Source organism: Hoplias malabaricus, chromosome 1, assembly GCF_029633855.1.
Source record: "Hoplias malabaricus isolate fHopMal1 chromosome 1, fHopMal1.hap1, whole genome shotgun sequence".
Taxonomy (NCBI): Eukaryota; Metazoa; Chordata; class Actinopteri; order Characiformes; family Erythrinidae; genus Hoplias; species Hoplias malabaricus.
Genome location: NC_089800.1, coordinates 59,604,378 through 59,627,955, shown reverse-complemented (window position 1 = coordinate 59,627,955; position 23,578 = coordinate 59,604,378). Strand labels below are relative to the sequence as shown.

The window sequence follows — 23,578 nt, the reverse complement described above, 5'->3', positions numbered from 1 at the left end:
TAATTATTTATAGGATTGGGAGAAGTGTGAAGAAGGCATTGGTGGATCTCTAGAGAAACTGCGGTCCTTTAAGCGTCAACTTTCTCAGCCATTACCAGATCATCATGAGGAACTGCAGGCTGAACAGATGAGATGCAAGGTAATACACCAAAATATATTAAGGAGTCTTCATGGAATACTGTGAATATACTACTAGTTAACATAATAAAGTTTTGGTAATTTTTTTTACAATATTTAATTAATATGATTACAGCTTAAAATCCTATTAAATATATGTCATATTAGTTATATTATAGCTGTTATATAAATAGCTTATTTTAACCTTCATCATCCATAGAGATTTTTTGCCTGTTGCCATCTTGTGTGTGTGTGTGTGTGTGTGTGTGTGTGTGTGTGTTTACATTTGATGTATTTTGTTCAAGTTAAGTGATGTATTTATGTGGAATCTTGATTTTTCAAGCCTGAGGCATCATATTTGTGATTTTTGTCTTGTCCCTAAGCAGAAGTGTTTGTCCTCTTTAGGTGTAGTGGAATCTCTAGGAGTATTTTGTGTTTTTGCAATCCAAAATTGAACAAGCATATTATTGTAATAATTTAGATGTAAATTTAGTTAGGCACAACCTGAAATTACATTGACATTGTATGCAGTGAACAGGCTGCATGTGCTTTAATATATGATTCAAGCATGTAATTACACTGACATTCGCAGTGACAAAGAAACAAAAAAAGCCAAACCTATTCTTTGCAAATACTTGATGCATTTAAATTAATACATATTTAATGCAGGACTTGGAGGACACATTTGATGGCTGGACAGAGGATTTAGCTCATCTGACAGTGTTGAGAGAGTCTCTCTCCAGCTACATCAGCCCTGAAGACCTGTCTGTGCTGCAGGAGCGTATTGAACTGCTGCATCGCCAGTGGGAGGAGATTTGCCACCAGGTACAGCAACAGAAATTTATACCAGACATTACCAAGGCTTGTACTGAATTCTGCCAGCCCCATATAGTATTAAGTCCAGTTAATGCCAAAATTAGCCCGTGTATGAATAGGGCAGGTCATTTTCTTGAAAATTCACAGTGAATTCATGCCATGCCTACTGCACGCACCATGCAGGTGCCACCTCATGCCTAAACCAAGGAAATTTCCTTTGGTAAGATGTGCCTGACTCCAGCTGTACACTGCATGTGTGAAAAGGTTACTTTTCAAAATGTCTGGACCTGACTTTCTAGACATTTTTGAGAGTTCACATGACAATGGCATAAGTGTTACTTAGTTATATTTTATCAACATTTTATCAATGACAGTCTTGCAGTATCTTAGTTGTCATTTGGTGGTGCTCTTGCACAATATTTGATATCTGTTTATCCATGCTGCTGAGCTGTGTATTTCTTAACAAAATACTGAATATGAAGAATATAGCCACCAAATGTATAAGTTCTGTGGAAGTGAAGATTAGAAGCATTTAAATGGTCGTGCAGAGTTATTAGTTCTGAGACTGAAACTCACGAAACAGACAAGGCTTTCCTGTCAGTTGCATCCGGTGCGTGAGACTATAACCCACAGGATGTTTGCAAGTTTTCATATCACAGAGAAAACTGTAAGCTAAGGTAATTGTCCTCTACAGATTTTACTCTTATTACATAAATTCTGACTGTATTTTGTTTGATTATTTTTCACTGACTGTTATGGCTTTATGTTTGCGTCTCTGTGCAGTTGTCTCTGCGCAGGCAGCAGGTGAGTGAGAAGCTGAATGAGTGGGCCATCTTTAATGAGAAATACAAAGAGATATGTGAGTGGCTTACTCACATGGAGAGCAAGGTCTCCCAAAACGGAGACATCAGCATCGAAGAGATGATTGAGAAACTCAGAAAGGTAGGCTAAATGAATCTTTTGTCAGGTTTACTGAAAATAGCAGTTGTTTCCTAGTAGCAAAATTAGCACTAATGCAGCTAAAAGAATGACATTCACAGATTTTAAACAGACTGTAACTGTCTCCTGTCATGATCCGCTATCAGTTATCACTGAGGGCTGTTATGTTTATCGGCTTGGCTTGGTCTCAACCTGCTAACTGTGTTGCCCTCTGTTTTGTTTCTGGGTGATTTTCCTCTCAGGACTATCAGGAGGAGCTAGCAGTGGCACAGGAGAATAAGCATCAGCTACAGCATATGGGAGAGCGTTTGGTCAAGGCTAGCCATGAGAACAAAGCCTCTGAGATAGAGCACAAACTCAGCAAAGTCAGCGAGCGGTGGCAGCATCTCCTCGACCTCATCAGTGCAAGGTTGCAACACAGACCTCTCTTACAGATTCTTTCTTTCTCTTAGTCCTCATTGTGTGGGTGTGCTTGTGCTTGGCATTCATCTGTGTTTTTCAGGCTTCTTCAGAGAACTACCACAAATCCTAACAAAAGGATAGTTAACCAAGTGTCTAGGGTTGTTTTATGGTGTATTATGGGTTTATTTCATGTAAATAACTTGTTTTTACATTTTCACTGCCAATATTTCTAAATTATGAGTGTGTTTGAATGTAATGTTTGTGTGTGTGATCAGGGCAAAGAAGCTGAAGGAGACACTGGTGGCTGTGCAGCAATTGGATAAGAACATGAGCAGTCTGAGGTCGTGGTTGGCACACATCGAGACTGAACTCTCCCGCCCTATTGTCTATGATACCTGCGACTTTCAGGAGATTCAAAGGAAACTGGACCTGCAGCAGGTAAACACACACACCCTTACATTTTGGAATGTTCTTCATGCACATATTTACAATACCCCACTTTTAAGCTATGTCTAAAAACCACTCAAAGGCCTCTGACCAAACTGCATCTCTCAAAGTAGGCTCACGTAACAGGCTTCTAAAAATAACTAGGAACTTGTCAGCTAACAATGACTTGAAAATAAGAACCAAGTAGGGTGGTGCAGCATTTATCTCTCTCAAATCAGCTGCCTTTATGCTCAAAATTGAGACATCAGAAGCCCAAAGTAAAGACAGTCCTTTTAAGACATCGAATTAATGTGCTTTGCTTCTGTCTTCTTTTTCTGTTTTATTTTATTTGAAATTAAATATCACATTTAAATTAAATGCTGTAAATTAAATATACGATTACTTCCTTAGATCTTAACACATAGATTACAGCCTCAGTCACAAACTCGTAACGTATTATTTATGTTGTGTATTTAGGAGCTGCAGAGGGACATAGAGAAGCACAGCACAGGTGTGGCCTCAGTGCTCAACCTGTGTGAGGTGCTGCTCCATGACTGTGATGCCTGTGCCACAGATGCAGAATGTGACTCCATCCAGCAGGCCACACGTACCCTGGACCGCCGCTGGAGGAGCATCTGTGCTATGTCCATGGAACGAAGGCTCAAGTATGACTGCTAAACCTGAGAGTTGTCAATATAATCATTACACATTTAGTTTGACAGTTCTAGCCAAATTATTTAAACTGAGACATCATGTTAAATTAAGCACATGCATATTTGTTTGTTTTTCAAACACAATAACGGTATTTACAGTGTAGCATGTACAATCTTAAACTTCCTCATGGTTTTTGTGAATGTATAAGAGAGGTTTAAAGGGGTCAATGTCCTTATTTCTCTTTGTATTATTATCCATCACAGGATTGAAGAAACATGGAGGCTCTGGCAGAAATTTCTGGAAGACTTCTCTCACTTTGAGGGGTGGCTGACAATGTCAGAGAAGACAGCTGCCTTGCCAAACTCCTCTGGTGTGCTGTACACAGTGGCCAAGGAAGAGCTGAAGAAATTTGAGGTATGGCATAGACCAGGCACATTCCTTTTGATCTCAAAATACAGTTAAACTTGTATTTCTTTCATATTGTTTTGAAGTTTCATAATGAACTGACCAATAAAAATGATCCAAAAATCACTTACAATAAGTCAATTCTTTCAACAGTTAAAGAATGATTTTCCTTCATCTGTAAAATAATTTTTTGTATTCAATAGACTTTCCAGCGGCAGGTGCATGAGAGCCTCACTCAGCTAGAGTTGATTAATAAACAGTACAGGCGGCTGGCAAGGGAGAACCGCACTGATGCAGCCTGTCGACTGCGAGAGATGACCCATGATTGTAACCAGCGCTGGGATAACCTCCAGAGACGACTGGCCTCTGTCCTCCGACGCCTCAAGGTATACATACATAACCTCTGATCTGTAGGTCTTAAAGGTTAAGTTTAAATTATACACTGTAGTTTTGATTTATGTTAATATAATATTGTAAAATAAAACTAAAGAAATTAAATATCCAAAATTTTATTTAAATGATACTTACCCCTAAGGGTACATACCAAGACCAAGACCAGTGTCTATATATTATTTTTTTAATTTCATTTTTGTTTTCCAATTGCTCTGCAGCACTTTATTAGCCAAAGGGAGGAGTTTGAGACGGCCCGAGACAGCATACTAGTGTGGCTGACTGAGATGGATCTGCAGCTGACCAACATTGAGCATTTCTCTGAGTGTGATGTCCAGGCAAAACTTAAACAACTGAGGGTAAGCCTCCACTCTATTACTGTCACTCAGTTCTGCACCATCATTCTGAAATTTTTAAAAATGCCTTTGTCTGTTTTTTCACCTGTGCAGGCATTCCAGCAAGAGATCTCTATGAACACAGCCAAGATTGAACACATCTTTCGCCAAGGGGAAGCCCTGATAGAAAAGAGTGAGCCTCTGGATGCTGCTGTCATTGAAGAGGAGCTTGAAGAGCTGCAGCGTTATTGCCAGGAGGTCTTTGGACGGGTGGAACGCTACTACAAGAAGCTCATTCGCCTACCGGTAAAGCTCAAGATTGAAATGCCTTGTTATATTATTATAAATATTATTATTCGATATAATTTAATGATTTGATTCCTTGAACTTGCTCCCAGATGATATATTCTTGAGTATATAGTATTTCTTGTCAATCTGATATGACATTAAAAATGAACTGCTCATAAACATAAAGACATCTGTCATGTTACCATAATAAATATTTAAACCTGAGAAACATATTTTGGGATTTTCACATCACTTTATCTCTGTTTTATAACCGTACTTTAATAATTCACTTTTATTTTTCTATGTACAGATGGCTGGCATAATATATTTAAAAGGTTTTTAAGGTCCTGCTCTTAGATTCATTAGCAAAGTGCTGTTGATGAAAGACTATTACAGTCTGTTTTACTTTTGACCATATAATTGTTAACTGGAATTTGATAACCCTTAAAAATCATTATTGAGTTTTAGTTTTCACTTGGCCTTGAATCAAATCTTTTAGAGTGATATCCAAATATTGTATTTGCAGCTCACAGAAGATGAACATGAGGTTTCCTACTCAGATCGGGAGTTTGATTTAGATGAGGCTGGTGATGTGTCCAGCCTTCCATGGAGTGAACGCTTGGGCGATAGTCTGTTCTCTCCGCTGCCATCATCCAGCCGCTCTGCCTCCCTGGCTGCCCCGCTACGGACAGAGCGCTCAGGTCGGGACACCCCAGCCAGCGTAGACTCCATTCCCCTGGAGTGGGACCATGACTACGATCTGAGCCGTGGTTTGGAGAGCACCAGCCGAGCTCTGGCCTCAGAGCCTGATGAAGAGGGAGAGGATGGGGCTTACCTCCAGGCCTCAGCTTCTGCACTCTCAGGTCAGGACTTCTCAGAGACTGTAGTAATTATGATACAAACTTATGAATCATATGTGTTTTTCCACATGCCTTCGTTCAATGACTATTTAGGGGTCAAAGGGCAAATTGTACAAATGCAAAATTATCAATTGTACTAAATTATCACAGAGAAGAATAAAATAACTGTCATACTGTTACGGAGATTCATGGCTAGTACTCCTGGATCGCAGGGACTATTTTAAAATCCAAATAAAAGTGTTGGACAACGTGACATAGAAGTCAATATAGGTAGATTTTATTATTAAGATATGCTACCCAAACTGTACTACATGCATTGCATTGTATATGTCTCTTTCCAGATGTAGAGATTCCAGAGAGCACTGAGGCATATGTAAAACTAACAGAACAAACACTGAGGTCCACATCTGGTAGGCACTAGTAGCCACAGCATGCTGTAATGCTGAGGCACATAACCCTTTCTAAATGAGAGATGTACTCACAGCCTGCTGCTTGGGACTTTGGTTCTTTTCTTTTTCTACTCACGAACTGAGTATGTCACAGAATCAAGGAACTACCATTAGATGCAGCTGTTTCTAACTTCCTTTAGTTCTTTTGTTGTAAATTGCTTTGCAGATTCTGTCTACTGCATGTAGTGATGTAGTTTGTAAGTAGAAAAACTGATGCTTATATTCAGTTGACTACACTGGTAGCCTCGCTGGTAACTAACCACTTCTTCTTTTTTTATTGTATCCCTTTTTGTATTTCATATATTCTTGGGTATTATTCACAGTGCCTAACAAATAAAATCATAAAGGAGTAATCAGACAACTTTAGATTATAAAAATAAAAATTAACTTCACTTGAGACTGTTATGAATAATGCCCATAAACACTTATGTGACTTCCGTTGGAGGTTAGGTGTCCCCTCCATGTAACTCACAAAGCATGACTTAGAACAATGAAAGTAATACACAATGCTTCTGAAAGGATCAATAGAGGCTAGAATGGGCTGTTCCTCTCCTTGTGCCAAATTAGATACCTTTTAGATGGTAACTGTTTCATGTCTATGTAGGGGAAGCTTCCTCTTTGGAGACTCACTTTAGGCAATTGGCCAAAGCCCTGGACACCAGCCGTTTCCACCTGCAGCAGACAGAGAACATCATCCGCAGCCGCACCCCCACTGGCCCTGAGCTGGATGCCTCCTACACGGGCTATGTGAGTCCTTCATGGTCTGCATGCTCTGACAGTTGAGCATAAAAGTAGCTATTGGATGTTTGAAACAAAAAATAAAATAAAAAATGCATAGTAACATTATACAGATACCTGGCAGGGGCCTCTATACATAGAACAAATTTGATGATCTGTCTTTCGCTCTTGTGCAGATGCGGTTGCTTGGAGAGTGTCGTGGAAGTATTGACACAGTGAAGAGGGTTGGCTTCGAGTTGAAGGAGGTGGAAGATAAGCTGGCAGGCTTTGTGAACCCCAACAATTCTGAAACACAGACCTCAGGTACTAATAAAGAGACCTAAAGTACCGTTTTGTATTACATTATGTATTTCAGTATTTCAGATCAATTAACACTCTGCCTTATCAAAAATATTGAACTACTTGCTGTCCCTGTGTCATGAGACACCTGTGCTTCTCCTTCTGTTTCTGGTTTGTGGGCCATGCTCTAAGCTGTTTCTCTCTTCCTGTGCATTTCAGGTGTGATTGAGCGCTGGGAACTGCTACAGGCTCAGGCTCTCAGTAAAGAGTTGCGCATGAAGCAGAACCTGCAGCAGTGGCAGCAGTTTAACTCAGACCTGAACAGCATTTGTAGCTGGCTCAATCAGGCTGAGCAGGAGCTGGAGCAACAGCGGACACTGGAAGTGAGCACAGATATACAGACCATTGAGCTGCGCATCAAAAAGCTAAAGGTTAGCCACATAACTGCTGGAATTATAAACAACACTGCTTACCAATACTACCTTCTGAGGAAATGAGACTTCACATATGTAATTCTCTCATCCAGTATGTGGTCAGTAACTGTCTGTTTTATTGTCCAGGAGCTGCAAAAGGCTGTGGATAAACGGAAAGCTATAGTGCTGTCCATAAATCTATGCAGTTCTGAGTTTCTGCAGTCGGACAGCGACGAGTCTCAAGAGCTGCAGGGCAGACTGAAAGAGATGAATAACCGCTGGGAGAGGCTAACATGCTCTCTAGATGAATGGAGGAGTTCTCTCCAAGATGCATTAATGCAGTGCCAGGCAAGTTATATTGGCTGTTTTATCTCAATTAACACATAATAAAAAAAGATTTAGCACTGAAAAGTACCAAAAAGTATTCTCTAGAAAGAACTCTACTGAAATTCAAATTCATTAACCCTTAGAATTCTTTGTTTGTTAGAATATATGTAATGTTACACAGTACTAAATATAATTAAATAATGATAAAATAATAAAATATATTTTTATCGTTTAAGAACGTAGTGTCTACAAAGAGTGTTCTTCACTTCAGGCAGACGGTCTCGACTTATTTTCAAGAGCTATGTGCTCTTGTTACTGATTACTTCACCTGGTTATCTGTGTTAAGTAGACTGTTGACTCTGTACCTGCTTATCCTACAGGACTTCCATGAAATGAGTCATGGTCTGCTGTTGTGGCTGGAGAATATTGACCGCAGGAAGAATGAGATTGTACCAATCGATCACAGTCAGGACACAGACACCCTGCAAGAGCATCACAAAACCCTCTTGGTATGTCTCAGTGGGTTATCTGTTTTTCTTCTATTGCGTTCTTGTAAATTTAATTTAGGTTAAACTAGAGCAAACGTTTGGTTATTTGCTTCTTGTTTGTCTCTGCAGCAAATCCGTCGGGAGCTGCTTGACTCCCAGCTGAAGGTGGCCTCCTTGCAGGATATGTCCCTGCAACTGCTGGTCCACTCAGAGGGCAGTGACTGCCTGGAGGCCAAAGAGAAGGTGCATGTCATAGGAAACCGGCTTAAGCTACTGTTGAAAGAGGTGACACGAGACATCAGAGAACTGGAGAAGACCCTTGACATCACTAGCAGTCAGCAGGTCAGTGCATCAGCTAGACTGGGGAAATACTAGGCTATAAAATGAATGCTGGGTAATCAGTAACAGTTAGTAGAAAATTCATAATAGAAAATATTTTGAAATATTTACAGATCCTGAAGGAAATCTGTGTCACAGTACTATACATAAAGTATAGTATTGCACAAGAGAAGATGTACATTAATAACTGTAACTAGGGCAGGGTTATAGAAGTGGGTTACAGAAGTAAAACTAGTGTGGTACAAATGTGGTATGAACCTTAATATAATAAATTCTTTTTTTTCCTACCTTTTTTAAGGAATATGATTAAAATCTAAAGAAATATGTTTAAAGTAATTAGAATTCCTTTATTGGCCACTGTGCTTGCACAGAGGAATTTATTTCTCTGCATTTAACACAATCCATGCAGTGAAACATACATTTACACACACACACTAGGGGGCAGTAAGCACACCTGGGGAGCAGTTAGGGGTTAGGTGCCTTGCTCTGGGGATCCTTCCGGTTACAGGCTCAGTTCCCTAACCACCAGGCCATGTTTGTCCCTATTAAGTTCCAGCCCTAGATCTTCTGTAATACAAAAGTAATTTCTGCCTACATTCTTGTCTTTGTTCTTTCAGGATCTGTCATCTTGGTCATCTGCTGATGAACTGGACACATCTGGTTCCCTGAGTCCTGTATCTGGACGGAGCACTCCCAGTCGCCAGCGATCGGTAACATATCATACTAATGCTCTGTGGCGCTCTGCAAGGTTGAGTGTTGTTTTGTCACATTAAGATTATAGTGTGTGCAGTTTGTCCTGATGTCCCTGGAACGTGGCCTACAGACACGCTTGACACCTCAGTGTATTTGCTCAGTGACCCTCCGGTTTCACATCAGTCTAAATGTCAAACCCGCATGCCCTCCTCCTTCAGAGCAAAAAAGCAATTTAGCCTATGAGATTTGATTCCTATTATGTTGTTCACCTACTTTGATTTACTCAATCCCATTTTACACTTCTCCACAATAGAGTTTCTCATCTGATGTGAACCTCATCACCTTTTTCTACTTTGTTTAGTTCCTCAACAGTTTCCTTCTGTTCATGGTCCCTCTAGATCCTACACCTTTAAATGTCTAAAGAATATTGGTTCTGTGGTTTTTAAACTCAAAGCTTGTCCAGTCCAATCTTGTGAGAGCTACATTAAATTGTGGTGAGCTATAAAATGTATGAAACTAATGAAAGTTTATATAATAGAGTTCTTATTTTGTTTGTTCATTATACCCCTTTCAGATATTTAGGCAGATTTTCTGCCACAGAATGCTTTGAAGAACCAGATTCTTTATCTCCATAGAAGTCCTGTCACCCTCTCATTTGATTTTGTTGCTGGTCCTTTTTTTTGGGTTTTCTTTCATCATTAGCTTTGTCTTTATTTGCCTGGACTGAAACATTCTTTCTTTCTTTTACCCCCCTGTTCATTGCAAACAGCCACGGGGCAAAAGTAGTCTGTCACAGCCTGGAACCTCTGTGAGCAGTCCACACTGCAGGTACCTGTCTACTGGTTTCTAGATCACTGAGAAGATAATGGAACTCAACCTATGCCCAAAGTGTAAACGCTGGCATCACTGTGTCTGGGTTGATCCCACGATTTACAAAGTGCTGTGCCATTGACTAAAGCCCCACAGCCCACTAAAACACATCTATCAGCTTAAAGACCAGTGACAGAACAACGTTTAAGGCTCATGTCAATGGATTCCATCATCTTCTGTGATACTAGACACTTAGGCTAGTGGTTTTAAACAGATATGGGAGACCATACACCAGAGAAAAGCTTAATGTTCAAGAAGATTATTCCAGTAACTATTTGTAGTTTTCTGCTGAGATTTTGTTGCTGTAAAAGAATATTATCGACTTCTTGCTGCTGAGCAACTCTTTCATCGTCTGCGTAGCCAGCAAGCGTCTGCAATGAACAACGTCTTGGCAGCAATTTATCTTGCTATCTTCCTCTTTCTTGTGTGTCACATCCTCTTAATAACTAATCTACCATCTTCTTCCCCTTCAATCTGCCATCTGTGGTCTTCTCCTCTCAAGTCTCCATTTGTGGAGTTTAGGAGGGCATGTTCGGTTCAGACTGAGCATACCTGAGTAGTGAAAAAACACTCAATGACTGGGCCATGTGGGGATGGGTGTCCTCAAATCCACAAATGCACAAATCCATAAACAATCATGTGTGTCAACTTCAGAGACCACCCATCATTTAGTTAATTTCCAGTCAAAACAGCCATTAGAACAAGGTATTGATTTTTCAGGAGATATTTCTGAGCTTAAGATGAATGTAAATGGAAGTTAACTAAACAATGGGGACAATGCTGTGGTCCTGAATGGATCTGTAGTTTTTGGAGGGAAAAGGATAGAAAAGAAAATTTGTAGTAGAATGCAGAAACTGGAAATATTCAGCTGAAAATATAGGTAACGGGTGGACATACTAATTACTGAAATTCTGCAAATGCATGATGTTGAATGTAAATTAATAGTGGCACAGTACTGTATCATTCTGACATAGACTTAAGTTTAAGAAGCAGTCTGTAAAGTGAGCCCCGCAGAATTCAACATCTCAGACTTGCTATATAGTCATTCTTAAGCTAACAATATTTCATGTTTAATTTCAGCAAGGTGCTGTAAGTTGGTACATGTTATGTTATGTAAATAAAGATAGTAGCAATTGATTATTTACATGATTAGTGATTATTGCACTCAAACAACAAGTGGCACATCAACTGCTTCCTCAGTGGAGCTTATGCTGGACAGCGCTCTTTCTTTATGGCATGCATTTTAATAGCTTTGTAACAATGTAGCTTTTTGTGAAAAGGAACCCTTTTTAAGACGTCCTCTCACAACTTAATAGCTGCAAACGCTTGCCTTTCCTCCAAGCTAAATTGTGTATGCCAGGCTTAATCTGCTGAAACCTGTACTGATGACATTAATGGCAGTGTATTCAGTAAGAGAGAAAGGCAGTAAAGAAAACTTTTATGTGCATGGACTTATTATTTATACAGGCAAGTATCTGAAGAGTTTACATATTTTATTCCATATTAATAAAATTATAAGAGGGAATTTGGTTAAAGTACTTTATATTATTCATTGAGACTAATATGTTTAAAGGTCTGGTCACCCCTGGTTTTGTTTACTGAGTGAAAATAATGACACATCCTCTGCAGAATATTAATTTCTGTACACAACTGATTATTTCCTGAATTTAACACATTTGTGTAAAAGTAAAAATAAATTGTAGCCTTACGGCTAATAGTTATATTTTATACAATATTTGGAAATCAAATAAATAAAAATTTGTGATAACTATTGGCAAAAAGCATAATGGCGCACAGCTTCAGGGACCTCTCCGGGTGACTGTCTGTGAGGAGTGTGGTGTGTTCTCCCTGTGTCTGCATGGGTTTCCCCCAGGTGCTCCAGTTTCCTCCCACGGTCCAAAAACACATGTTGGCGATAGATTGGCCACTCAAAAAGTGTGTGTGTGTGTGTTGCCCTGTGAAGGACTGGCGCCCCCTCCAGGGTGTATTCCTGCCCAGTGATTCCGTGTAGGCTCTGTACCCACCGTGACCCTGAACTGGATAAGTAGTTACAGACAATGAATGAGTGAATAAATATTGACAGAAAGTACTTTTTTGAGTTTGTGTAGATATGTTTTTCTTGGATTGACCAGGGGTGTCCAAACCTGCCTGTATATTTTAATCAAGTAAGTTCACTTAATGCATTGTGTAGTTATGTGTAGGGAGCAGTTAGCCCAGCTTGCCGAATAAATGCTCCATTTCATTGTGCAGTCTGATATGTTGTGCCTCTTGTGTGAGCAGGTCTCTCAGCGACGCTGGATCCGTTTCCTCCCATTCTGAGGAGAAAAAGCGGCGCTCCTGGTGCAGAAGCTTCCTCATGAGAGTCCTCTGGGCCTCACTGCCTGTGCAGTTGCTTTTACTGCTGCTGCTGGCCTTGGCCTGTCTGGTGCCTATGTCTGATGAGGACTACAAATGTGCACAATCCAACAACTTCGCTCGCTCATTCCACCCGATGCTCAGTTATACTAACGGGCCTCCGCCCATATGAGCTTGGGTTCATATCACAGTCCTCGTCAGTGAGATCTGAACAACTGACTTACACCACTACTTTAGCAGCCAAAGCTGATTATCATTGTCTTTGCATAGCTAGCCTTTGAATTCTGTCCACATCTCTTGTAGATGTTATAAAGAAGCTCATTGCACTGAAACTCAATACACTGTATACAGGTGGTTATAAGTTATACACTGGAAGACTAGTGGGCTGCTAGTGTTACTAATAAAAGTTCTTCCAATTTAAAAAAAAAGAGAAAGATAATTAAATGTATTTTTAAATGAATATCACTAGATCTTAAACTAAAATTGGTACGGATCATTTGTTGTTCATGTCTCTAGGCCTGGATTCTTTTCTTTTTCATTTTTTTAATCATGAAAAGTATTGACACTTGTTTTAATGCAAAGACTATGGTGTGAAATTGCTTATAACAAATGAAAATCCTGTAAAATATCCTTTAAAAATATATATTGCAACTATTTTTTATATGTATTTTTGGCATGTGTTCAACTTTTGGTTTTAAAGTTTATCATTTATGAAAATTGTTGTGGAAAACTGATCATAATTTTAACAAACTTACTCTAATAATCAACTTTAAATTTATGAATATTCAGTATTGTATGGAAAAGCACTGATATCATGATATTTATCCATGTACAGTTTGCTAAGGTCTAAGAAACCTTTGCATTGAAAAGAGTATACGCATAATGTGCTTCGTGGTATTTTTTTGTAATAATCCAACAGTATACAAACAAATAATAAATTAAATTGATATTGACATTCAAGGTCTCCTGATTTAGTGTGAACACAGTTCAAAAGCTTAGCTAAGGTAACATAAATTAACTTGTAAGTTTTTAGTTTAAATGAGGTTTTAACTCATTTTTAAAATTAACTCAGGTTTAAAAAAAAAACAAAAAAAAACAATAGTTCCACCTTTTAAAATGTTTTAAAGGAATTTCAGTACTTTTTCCACATACTGCACTGCACAAAAAACCCCATTAATAATGTTCATTGTAATGAAATGGACTGCAGTTGTTTGACACTCCTTAAAGGTGATGTTCACAGTTGTATTCAAAATTCTGAGGGTTTCCTCAACATTCGATAGCTCTCCAGTCTGTTTGTGTGCTTATGTTTATAAAGCCCCAGTGTCAGTAAATGGTTATAAAAAACAAATCGTCTCGGTCTGGTATGCTAGGCTTTCTCTCTCTCTCTCTCTGCTCATGGCAGAACAAAGCATTTTTTAGACAACAGAGAGAACTTGAAAAGCATACACCAAAATGAGGATATTGCTCTATTCCTTCTCCATATATTATTTTGGCTGTTTCAATTACTTGGTGGAAATGTGTCCAAATTCGATAGATGGCTAACTGCATAAGTGCCACAAAACTAAACAGCTCATGTTACCAATGAGTTTCTGTGATAATTGAAACATTGAATAAAACTTACAGGCAAATTAACTTCAGCCATATACAAATAAGAATTTTTTTTCTCAAACATACTATTTCTCCACATTTAAAGACATGGAACTCCTGAACACAACAAACCAGAAAGAAGTGTTTCCATGCAATCGCAGACATCCCTTTTAAGTACTGACTGTGTGCAAGATGTGCTCAAATTAGTACACTGTGATGTCAAAAATTGTCATAATCCCACATTAGAATCAATAAACGTTTATTGACACAATATTGACTCAAAAGTAACATTACAATTCAAACGGTGTTAAGACAAAAATGGTCTTGATTTACACATGTGCCTCACAGTGTACCTGATTTTGCATGATTAGTTAATGACAATCTTCAATAAACTACTCTCATCGTATAAGATATTGGCTTCCTAAATAAGAGTATTAATGTGTGCCACACTTCATCTACTAGCCAGATAAGAGGCTACATGGTCCTCAGGGTGTATCTGTATTGGGAAGCGGAGGCAGGGCCTGTGTTTGAGACCCTAGAGAGCGGGCAGTAAGGCTAGAGCTGACAGGAGCCACAAGGAATTGATGATGTGGTGCTGTAGAGTGGCAGGCCAGGGGAAATAGATTGTGGCCTGAGTGAATCAGAACCTCCAGCCGTTTGATAGCCTCGTTGTTAGGAAGAAAACCTAGCATGTCCACTCCCAACATGTGAGACACCACAGTACAGAAGTCCAGCAGCTGCAATGCAAGAATACAAAATGGTGTGATTGGTTTATTTTCATCTATTTTTGAAACTGTGACCACTATGTACATTTTTTTTTTTTTTGGTTAAAAACGAAAGGAAGGTTTATTACGTCCAGAAGAAAAAAACTAGAGTATGGTGTGCATGCTGTGAGTCACTCTGTGACGTCTAAACAGTCATTAAAAAGTCAGAGGTGTGAGATTGAAATTGGGGGGTGTAACTTGCCTCAGCTGTGAGGAGTTGGTGTGTTCTCCCTGTGTCTGCGTGGGTTTCCTCCGGGTGCTCCGGTTTCCTCCCACAGTCCAAAAACACACGTTGGTAGGTGGATTGGCAACTCAAGTGTCCGTAGGTGTGAGTGTGTGAGTGAATGTGTGACTGTGTGTGTTGCCCTGTGAAGGACTGGTGCCCCCTCCAGGGTGTATTACCACTTTACGCCCAATGATTCCAAGTAGGCTCTGGACCCACCACGACCCTGAATTGGATAAGGGCTTACAGATAATGAATGAACTTGCCTCAGCCATCTGAGGCTGGGAGTATGAGAGAGTACAAATGGAATCATTCCCTATGTGAGAAGGGTGGCTCTCACCCTCCCAGGTGGATATTTGGCCCCTTAGCCTCCCACATTGGTGCCCTTGTGAGTCTTGGTTAACTAGTGTAATTGGTAAAATTAGGAAGAAAATTGGGTTTAAAAAAAAAAACAATCCAGCTCAATTTGCTGTGTTTTGACTGTGAATATATTCTTTAAAGACTTAAATGTATTAACTGACAGTCCAAAATGTTAAATTTTCTATATCAATACAATTACATATTTTCACCAGAAATCTCAAATTAAATGAAATTGTCTCAGAAGAGAGAAATCCATAATGCTAAGAGCAAACGGACTGCTCACTATGCAAGGTATCAAACATCTTTACTGTACCTTTTTCTCCCTGTGAGCAAGTTCTGCCATGGCATTGGCCTGACTGTGGAGAAGCCTCTGCGCCTGCAGCAATTCATCTCTGGCTCTGTACTCTTGGTTCTGTAGCTCTGTCTTCACTGTGGTGAGCCGTTTTTCCACTTTGGTTTTACTCTTCTCCATTTTGCCCAGACTCTTACACTGCTCTTCAATGGCCTGCTTCTGTTCCATCACTCTGATCTTAATGCACCAAACACAAGCACCTGAGCTATAAGGAGTTTTATATCTTCACACATGCAATGTTCTGTATTGTATATGACCATACATTGTGATTATAATAATAATAATAATATGTATGAAATATTATATTTCACATTATTTTACATGAACTAAATGTAAAATAGTTTGACACTGCAGTTCAAATGTTTGAATATTTTTAATAATATAAAGCCAGATATGTGTACAATTCTATATGTTAGCACAAGAGGAAGCAGTAAATAAAAATGAAGACATGTAGATGTGTCAGGAATGATGAATGGCGTTATAAAAGGTCTTTAAAGATTCTAGTTTTTGTTTTGAGGAGTGCCTTGAATTTATTTTGGGTATTTTTACATTTGCACTTTTATTACGCATTCAAAAGTGCTACAGAAATATAGTTTAGTTTAAACTGATGCTGTATATAGTTATATTATAGTAGTATGAGCAGTAGCACTGGTGTAATAACACAATTTCCATACACTGAAAAAAGTAATGCAGTAAAAATTTAAATACATAATTTAAATGACAAAGGACATGGTTAAAAGACTCTGCCTCTTCTTGGGCTGTGTGCCAGTGCTCTTCTTCCTTCTACCTTGAGCTCAGTGGTCTCTGTGAGCTTGGCCTTCAGCTCAGTGTTGGAGAAACGCATGACACTAAGCTCAGCCTGGAGCCTCTCCACTTTCTTTTGCAGTTTCCTGTTGGCCAAAGTAGCATCATCTTGCTCCACAGACAGAGCTGAACGACTCCTCTTCTCCTCATCAAGCTGAGCTATTTTCTTCCTCAGCAGCTCCATGTGCAACTCTTTACTATCCAACCTTTCCCTCTGCTCCTTCACCTGCACCAAAATAAACAGGCACTACACAAGTCAGCACTGGAGACATGTATCTAAGCCCAGGTACTCATGGTGAATTCTAGTGAATAAAATTAGAAAGGTGTTTAGCATAGTCTAGTCTTAGGCCTTGTACAGATGGGTGAATCTAGTTAGGTTTGTGGGCAAATGCAACTACTGTCTGACCACACAAATCAGATTTCGTCACTTGTAACCGGTAATGTAGAATGGTGGTGTAAAATGCAGAAGAAACATTTGATTTTCTACCAGTGTGAACAAAGCCTTATTCTCTCAGAATTACCAAAACATTCAAACCTTTTTCTGAAGACTGTAGAGCAATGTTTTAGCTTCCACCAAAGCAGTACCCTCTTGTCTGGTCAGTTGCTCTGCACGAGTAAGTATGGCCTCAAGTCTCATATCAAAACCCAGATCAGTGGCTAAGTGCTCAATCTTCATTTTCTCAGAAAGCTGATCCAGAAATTTCAAGTACTGCATCACAAATGACAAAATGATTAATTGAATGCTATTTTTTACACACAATTTACTTCTAGTAGTGCTGTGTGGTCTGAACCAATACTCATTTAAAAGCATTGTAACTTCAGTTAAAAAAAAAATGTACCTTTCCAAAAATAACAGTGAGTCTTCTTAGTACATCCAGGATCTGTTAGGATCTTTGTGATAATGTTTCTTTTTTTTGATGTGATCTTTTTCAAAAATAAACTTATAAAGCCCAAACATATAAGGCCAGTATACAGGGTGTCCCAAAAGTAAGGACACGGAACAGGGAAAAAAACCCATAAAAAATGGTGATCCAATTTTAGACACAAGATGTAAGGGAAGAGCAAAGCCTGTTAGGTTCCCCTTGCCCCCCAGCTTGTTTCTAACCTGAATCACCATTTTATATGGGTGTTTACATTATTTATTGTCTCTTTACACACAAATATTATTGATTAGAAACTGTCATCATTTAAAAATACTCAGAGTACTCCAAGAACAAATTCATAGTTCAAATTCTTGGATTTTTAAATTTACTACATCATTTGAACACAGCAGCTGTTCTTCACATTGTGTAAAAAGTTCATGGTTAACGGCCCAATCATTTTTTTTTTTTACATTGACTTCTATTAAAACCTCAAGCCATGGCCTTGAAAAGTGAGCTTGAGACTCAAAAGTCTGTGGTTTAATTCCCAGGACCAGAAAGAAGAAATTCATACATGGCTGAAGTACCCTTGAGCAAGGCACCTAACCCCCAAACTGCTACCCAGGCACTGAGGTGCTTGGCGACCCCTGCTCTGGTTGTGTATGTGTTCTCTGCCCCTAATGTGTGTGAAGAATTGCTCACTGGTGTGGGTTTGTGTTCTACTATGGATGGGTTAATGCAGAGAAGCATTTTTCCTAAGAAATGTGACTCTTTTTTCCTTCACCTGTAGTTACTATTTTGGAGATACGTGTTTTTCTTTGGATAGTGACAATAAGGAGCAGGATTATTTTTTAAGCAATACTATGAAATACTCAATATTAAATTAATCTGTATATAATGGAGTTACGGGCAGCAAGCTCGTGCTCCAGGGACCTGGAGGTTGTGGGTTCGATTCCTGCTCCGGAGTGACTGTCTGTGAGGAGTGTGGTGTGTTCTCCCTGTGTCTGCGTGGGTTTCCTCCAGGCGACTGTCTGTGTGGAGTGTGGTGTGTTCTCCCTGTGTCTGCGTGGGTTTCCTCCGGGTGCTTCGGTTTCCTTCCACGGTCCAAAAAACAATGTTGGTAGGTGGATTGGCGACTCAAAAGTGTGTGTGTGTGTTGCTCTGTGAAGGACTGGCGCCCCCTCCAGGGTGTATTCCTGCCTTGCGCCTAATGATTCCGGGTAGGCTCTGGATCCACCATAACCCTGAACTGGATAAGCGCTCACAGATAATGAATGAATAATGGAGTTAAGTGAGAGAAAAAAAGCAATTCTGTGATATTGCGGGGAAACAACTACTGAACTTTGTTTTGGTGGTTTTAAAAGACAGTGACAGAATGACAGCTTGCATAATTTCCAAATATGTTTCCAATAGCTTATGGGTTTTATTTAGTTGTTTTTTTTTACTTGGCTAAATTTGAAAGTGAGCAATCTTTCTCTATGAATCTCTGGGATTAAATTAAGGTTGAATTTAACTGAACTGAATGTCAGCTCACCTGCTGTTTTTCTTGGCTCAGTCCATCTTTGTTGACTCCTGCAGTGAGGAGTTCAGACTCTAGTTTGAGAAGCATGCCCCGGGTTTGCTGTTCTCTCTGCTCTGCTGCTCTCTGCAGCTCAGTCTGCCTGGAAAGTTCCTGTGATACTGCCACCAGTCTGGCCTCTAGCTCACTAACGCACTGCACAATACACATGAAATTTTTATTTAACTGATGCCCTCAGTACTCCACAAGACTCAATTCTTCAGTACCACTTTGCAGTCCAGCATTAAGCTGTAGAGCATTGGAACTGCAGTGAGTGATGCAGCACCATGCAGTACTTTTGAGATAAATTGGAGTGGCAGTGTGTAAGTGATAAAGAAGTAAACAACTAACATCAGTACTTGATTTCATTAATGCCACAAAAATGTTGAAACATAAGGCAATTGATAGGTTGTTCTCTTTTGCTGCAATAACACCATCTTAGGACAAAACCTTTCATTTCAAACTAAACCATGGATGAGTAATCCACAAATCTGTATAGTGTAGATATTGTGATGTGAATTAATATCTTGAGAAAGGTCTATGTAAATTGACTGCAGGCAGTTTTCACAGGAAGCAAAAGAACATTGTGTTGATATGTTAATTTTACCACACTGTTGCTCCTCTCCCTGCTGCAGACCTCTCTGAGCTTATCCAGAATTTCCTCCTCTCTGTGCAGAGTGGGTGCTGGCTCTCTCCACAGCAGAAAGTCCACTTCCTTCAGAAAGGCCTCCATGCAGCTGTGTGATGTTTTAGCTTCATTTTGCCTCCTGAGCAGCGTTTGCTTTAGATCCTCACATTGTTTCTCAGAGCTCTCAGATTTCTCTTTAGCAGCAACATGAGCAAGCTCACTCTCCTGCAGCTTGTTCCTCAGACTCTGATTCTCTCTTTCCAAATTCTGTTTCTTCAGCAGCACACATTCCAGTTCCTGAAAAAATGTAAAACAGGACACAAAAAGGATTTAAATCATTATAATTTGCATGAATCAATAACTGAAATCAATGCTCATTGATAAACTAAACAATCTCTTTCAAAGTGGTCATTCAACTACATTTATAAATTGTCTGTAACTGTTTATCCAGTTCAGGGCGGCTGTGGGTTTAGAGCCAATCCGGAAACACCAGTCTTTCACAGGGTGACGCACACTCACACATTCACTCTCACACCTATGGAAACTTATAAGTTGCCTATCTACCCACCAACACGTTTTTGGACCGTGGGAGGAAACTGGAGCACCCGGAGGAAACCTACGTGGACAGGGGGAGAACACAACTCCTCATAGACAGTCACCCAGAGCAGGGCTCGAACCCACAATCCCAGGACCCTGGAGTTGTGTGACAGGGACACTACCTGCTGCGCAACCGTGCTGCTATATTTATAATATATATTCCACAATTGTTAGCTAATTTGACAGATCTGGGCAGTTTGTGTTCTCTGGTGTTTTGAACTGTTCAGTCGTGTTGCATTAGAAGCAGTTCGAAAAAACAGTGAGTTGGCCTCACATGATCCAGAGGAACCACATGCTGTCCTGAGTGGCACTGTATGTAATAGGGAGAGACATACATATGGGTAGAACAGGCAAAGATAAATAATTAAATAGAACATTTTTTTAAACATTTGGGGCTAAACAAACTGAAAAATATATTATCAGAAATTTAAGTCTCATGGATCTAGACTAAAGCCATCCCATATTCATCAATATTTTTCAGGACCATATTAAATCAGTTTTGGGTTGGTTTTAGAACAATGATTACTATGTGGGTTTACAAACAATATCTCTAAAATACATGCTGCGTTTGGAGAACTGCCATGTAGGTAAAATGTCAATTTCTCCTCCAATTCTTATTGAAACAGTAAACCGAGAGGGAAACGGTCATCCAGGGATGTAAAAGGTAGAAAATGTGCAACTATCTGTAATATACTATTAACTATTGCTATTAAGCTGTATACAATTTACTTTACTATGACAAATCCTCCGTGTATGTGTTGAGTGAGCTGGTTATGGAAGTTCCTGGTTAGGTCTTCCATAAGCATAACAACATTCATAGTCTGTAACCACTTTTACAGTCCAGGGACGATCTGTCCAGAGCCTACCTGAAAGCACTAGGCGCAAGACAGAAACACCCCTCGGACTGGGTCCCAGTCCATCACTGGTCATCATACACTCACATTTATTCCATCAATCCATTATCTGTAACCGCTTATCCAATTTAGGGTCGCGGGGGGTCCAGAGCCTACCTGGAATCATCGGGCGCAAGGCGGGAATACACCCTGGAGGGGACGCCAGTCCTTCACAGGGCAACACAGACACAGACACATTCACACCTACGGACACTTTCGAGTCGCCAATCCACCTGCAACGTGTGTTTTTGGACTGTGGGAGGAAACCGGAGCACCCGGAGGAAACCCACGCGGACACGGGGAGAACACACCAACTCCTCACAGACAGTCACCCGGAGTGGGAATCGAACCCACAACCTCCAGGCCCCTGGAGCTGTGTGACTGCGACACTACCTGCTGCGCCACCGTGCCGCCCCTCACATTTATTGACACATTTTATTTTTTATTTGGCAATTTAGATTAATACGTATGTTTCAGTGAATAAATAAGTTCACCTGTCTGACTGAGTTGAGATCACTAGCACGTATGGCTGAGAGTTTCTGTTCATGGTCCACATCAGACACTAATCTCAGCACTGTCTCTCTGCTGGCTTTACATTCCACCTCATGAGATTTCACACTCTCTTCTAGAGCACTTATCTGAGTCTTCTGTTTTTCTTTCTCCTTGCAACACTGGTCCACCTACAAATACAGTGTGTTTAGTTACTGGCAAATCACATAACTTTCAACTTATTGAACTTATTACAAAACCAACATTTCTCATGCACTTACCACAGAGATGATAGACTCCATGGGTTTTTCAAACTTGGCTAAATCAATGGAGAGTATGCTGGCAAGTCTAGATAAAAACTCCTCAGTTGTCCTCTGTGAATCACTCGTTTCTTGCTTTGTGTTGTTCCATTTGTTAAGATACTCTCTATAAATAAAATACAATGAACATTTGTCTTTTCTCCCAAATTGAAATGATTAGTTGCAATTTACCTAAGAATGTTTACAACCGCTGCTTACTTTGCCTTCATTTCCATTTGCAGTGCTTTTTCTTTAAGTTCTTCATTCTCTTTGGTCAGTGCCTGTATTTTCGAATCTAGAATGTGTCTGGTGGAGGAGATAGAGTTTATTTCTTGCTCTGTGTTGTGGATACGCTCTCTGAGGGAACTTATAAGAGACATCTGTCTGGCCTCTGTCTCTTTGTGCTTCTCGGTCACCTCCCTTAGATCCTGCACCAAAGCCTCCTGAGAGGAAATCTTTGACCGAGATTCCAGCAGCTTTAAAAAAGGAAACAACTTGTTTACAAATTAGACCCAATTTATTACAAAATAGTAACAATTAAAACTAATGAAAGTGATTATTTAATGCTTTTCTGTATACTGTAGCTCACACATGGGACTGCCATGTTTAGAATACTACATATACAGAATCTCTGTTATATCCAAGACACTAAATGTAAGCATAATGGCTGCTTTGTAATGTAAAGAAGATTAATTTAAGAAAAGGATGAAGATATACTCCCTTCTTTATTACAAAAGTTGAAATAAAATAACATGCTAACCTGTGATTGGAGGCTTTGATATTTGGTCTGCAGGGCTGCAAGCTCTTCTCGTGCAGACTCTGTGGCCTGTTTGTAATGAACCAGGTGCTGCTGCATCACAGAGTCCTCCATTGCAATGGTAAGGAGCCTTTATCCGTGTACGTGGGTACAAATGTTATATTCTAATATTTTACACATTTTTGCATATATTAATATTAATCATTTTAAATATTTACTCTTAATATTATAATTTAATTCTATATTCCTTTTTATAAATTGCATTTACCTTCAACGTATATTTTCATTTTGTGGCAATTTGTTCTAGGCATATGAAGTGACAAATATAGCTGCTATATTGGACATAAATACTATTACAGACCCGTATTAGGATGGTCAAGTTACCGTATAAATGATTGTAGAATCTGGTGGGAGATATCGATTCACTGTGAAAGTAACTGTGACACTGAAATTATTTTTCTGAAATGTCTTCAGCTTTCTTACCTTACATACGTTCCCTTTTTGGAAACTTTGAAAACTATTCCTCCCTGAAACGTAGCGCAAATGTCCGTAGCTGAGAAGTGTCCGTGTTTCTTGGCTGTGTTTCTAAGCAACAGAGCGTGCTGGGCCGATAGAGGGCATAGGCGAGGGATTCTCATAAACAGTTCTTTCCCAAACCCTTCTTCAATGTGTGTACGTTACCGAACTGCGCACAGAATGGAGTGAATCAGATCTAAGTAGTATGTAGTGTTGGTGGTGTAGGGTGTGTATAGTATATTGTTATAGTTTAGTGCTGTATAGGGTATAGGGTATATTGTGTAAGTTGTATTCTTTATTGTTTACGA

At 39.6% G+C, this 23,578-nt stretch overlaps 2 protein-coding genes across 8 annotated transcripts in view; one reads left to right on the top strand and one right to left on the bottom strand.

Annotated features, from left to right (window-relative positions):
* The window catches only part of syne1b (spectrin repeat containing, nuclear envelope 1b), an 86,134-nt gene extending 72,603 nt beyond the window's left edge, over positions 1-13,531 (top strand). For 2 of the 7 annotated variants that reach the window (XM_066668891.1, XM_066668884.1), the window contains exons 124-144: positions 14-139; positions 787-942; positions 1,717-1,875; positions 2,115-2,281; positions 2,550-2,712; positions 3,178-3,365; positions 3,618-3,768; positions 3,963-4,145; positions 4,371-4,508; positions 4,599-4,790; positions 5,299-5,635; positions 5,974-6,042; positions 6,686-6,828; positions 6,996-7,122; positions 7,318-7,529; positions 7,659-7,859; positions 8,219-8,347; positions 8,456-8,668; positions 9,283-9,375; positions 10,128-10,186; positions 12,509-13,531. In XM_066668891.1, coding sequence (XP_066524988.1) covers positions 14-139; positions 787-942; positions 1,717-1,875; positions 2,115-2,281; positions 2,550-2,712; positions 3,178-3,365; positions 3,618-3,768; positions 3,963-4,145; positions 4,371-4,508; positions 4,599-4,790; positions 5,299-5,635; positions 5,974-6,042; positions 6,686-6,828; positions 6,996-7,122; positions 7,318-7,529; positions 7,659-7,859; positions 8,219-8,347; positions 8,456-8,668; positions 9,283-9,375; positions 10,128-10,186; positions 12,509-12,755 — 3,453 coding nt within the window. In that variant the 3' untranslated portion in view covers positions 12,756-13,531. Of the gene's footprint in view, positions 1-13; positions 140-786; positions 943-1,593; positions 1,611-1,716; positions 1,876-2,114; positions 2,282-2,549; positions 2,713-3,177; positions 3,366-3,617; positions 3,769-3,962; positions 4,146-4,370; positions 4,509-4,598; positions 4,791-5,298; positions 5,636-5,973; positions 6,043-6,685; positions 6,829-6,995; positions 7,123-7,317; positions 7,530-7,658; positions 7,860-8,218; positions 8,348-8,455; positions 8,669-9,282; positions 9,376-10,127; positions 10,187-12,508 lie in introns of those variants that run through there. The other 5 variants (XM_066668932.1, XM_066668899.1, XM_066668906.1 and 2 more) reach the window with 4 other exon arrangements.
* Positions 13,532-14,453: 922 nt separating this feature from the next.
* ccdc170 (coiled-coil domain containing 170) lies at positions 14,454-23,528 on the bottom strand. The gene is made up of 11 exons (XM_066642696.1): positions 23,238-23,528; positions 22,758-22,884; positions 22,217-22,473; positions 21,980-22,124; positions 21,704-21,889; positions 19,699-20,016; positions 19,068-19,247; positions 17,209-17,382; positions 16,657-16,899; positions 15,831-16,046; positions 14,454-14,907 (listed from the first exon to the last, which is right to left on the bottom strand). Exons 1-11 carry the CDS (start codon positions 23,390-23,392, stop codon positions 14,656-14,658), a joined length of 2,253 nt encoding a protein of 750 aa, XP_066498793.1. The 5' UTR covers positions 23,393-23,528; the 3' UTR covers positions 14,454-14,655.
* Between the last annotated feature and the right edge of the window lie 50 nt (positions 23,529-23,578).

Bases quoted from the DNA above. Each gene is read 5' to 3' on its own strand.
- ccdc170 (XM_066642696.1), bottom strand. From the start codon at position 23,392: ATGAGAATCCCTCGCCTATGCCCTCTATCGGCCCAGCACGCTCTGTTG. The intron at 22,885-23,237 runs GTAAGAAAGCTG...ACACGGATAAAG, and splicing joins AAAAAGGGAACGTATGTAAG to GCTCCTTACCATTGCAATGG. The intron at 17,383-19,067 runs GTGAGCTGACAT...TTTGTGATGCAG, and splicing joins TGAGCCAAGAAAAACAGCAG to TACTTGAAATTTCTGGATCA.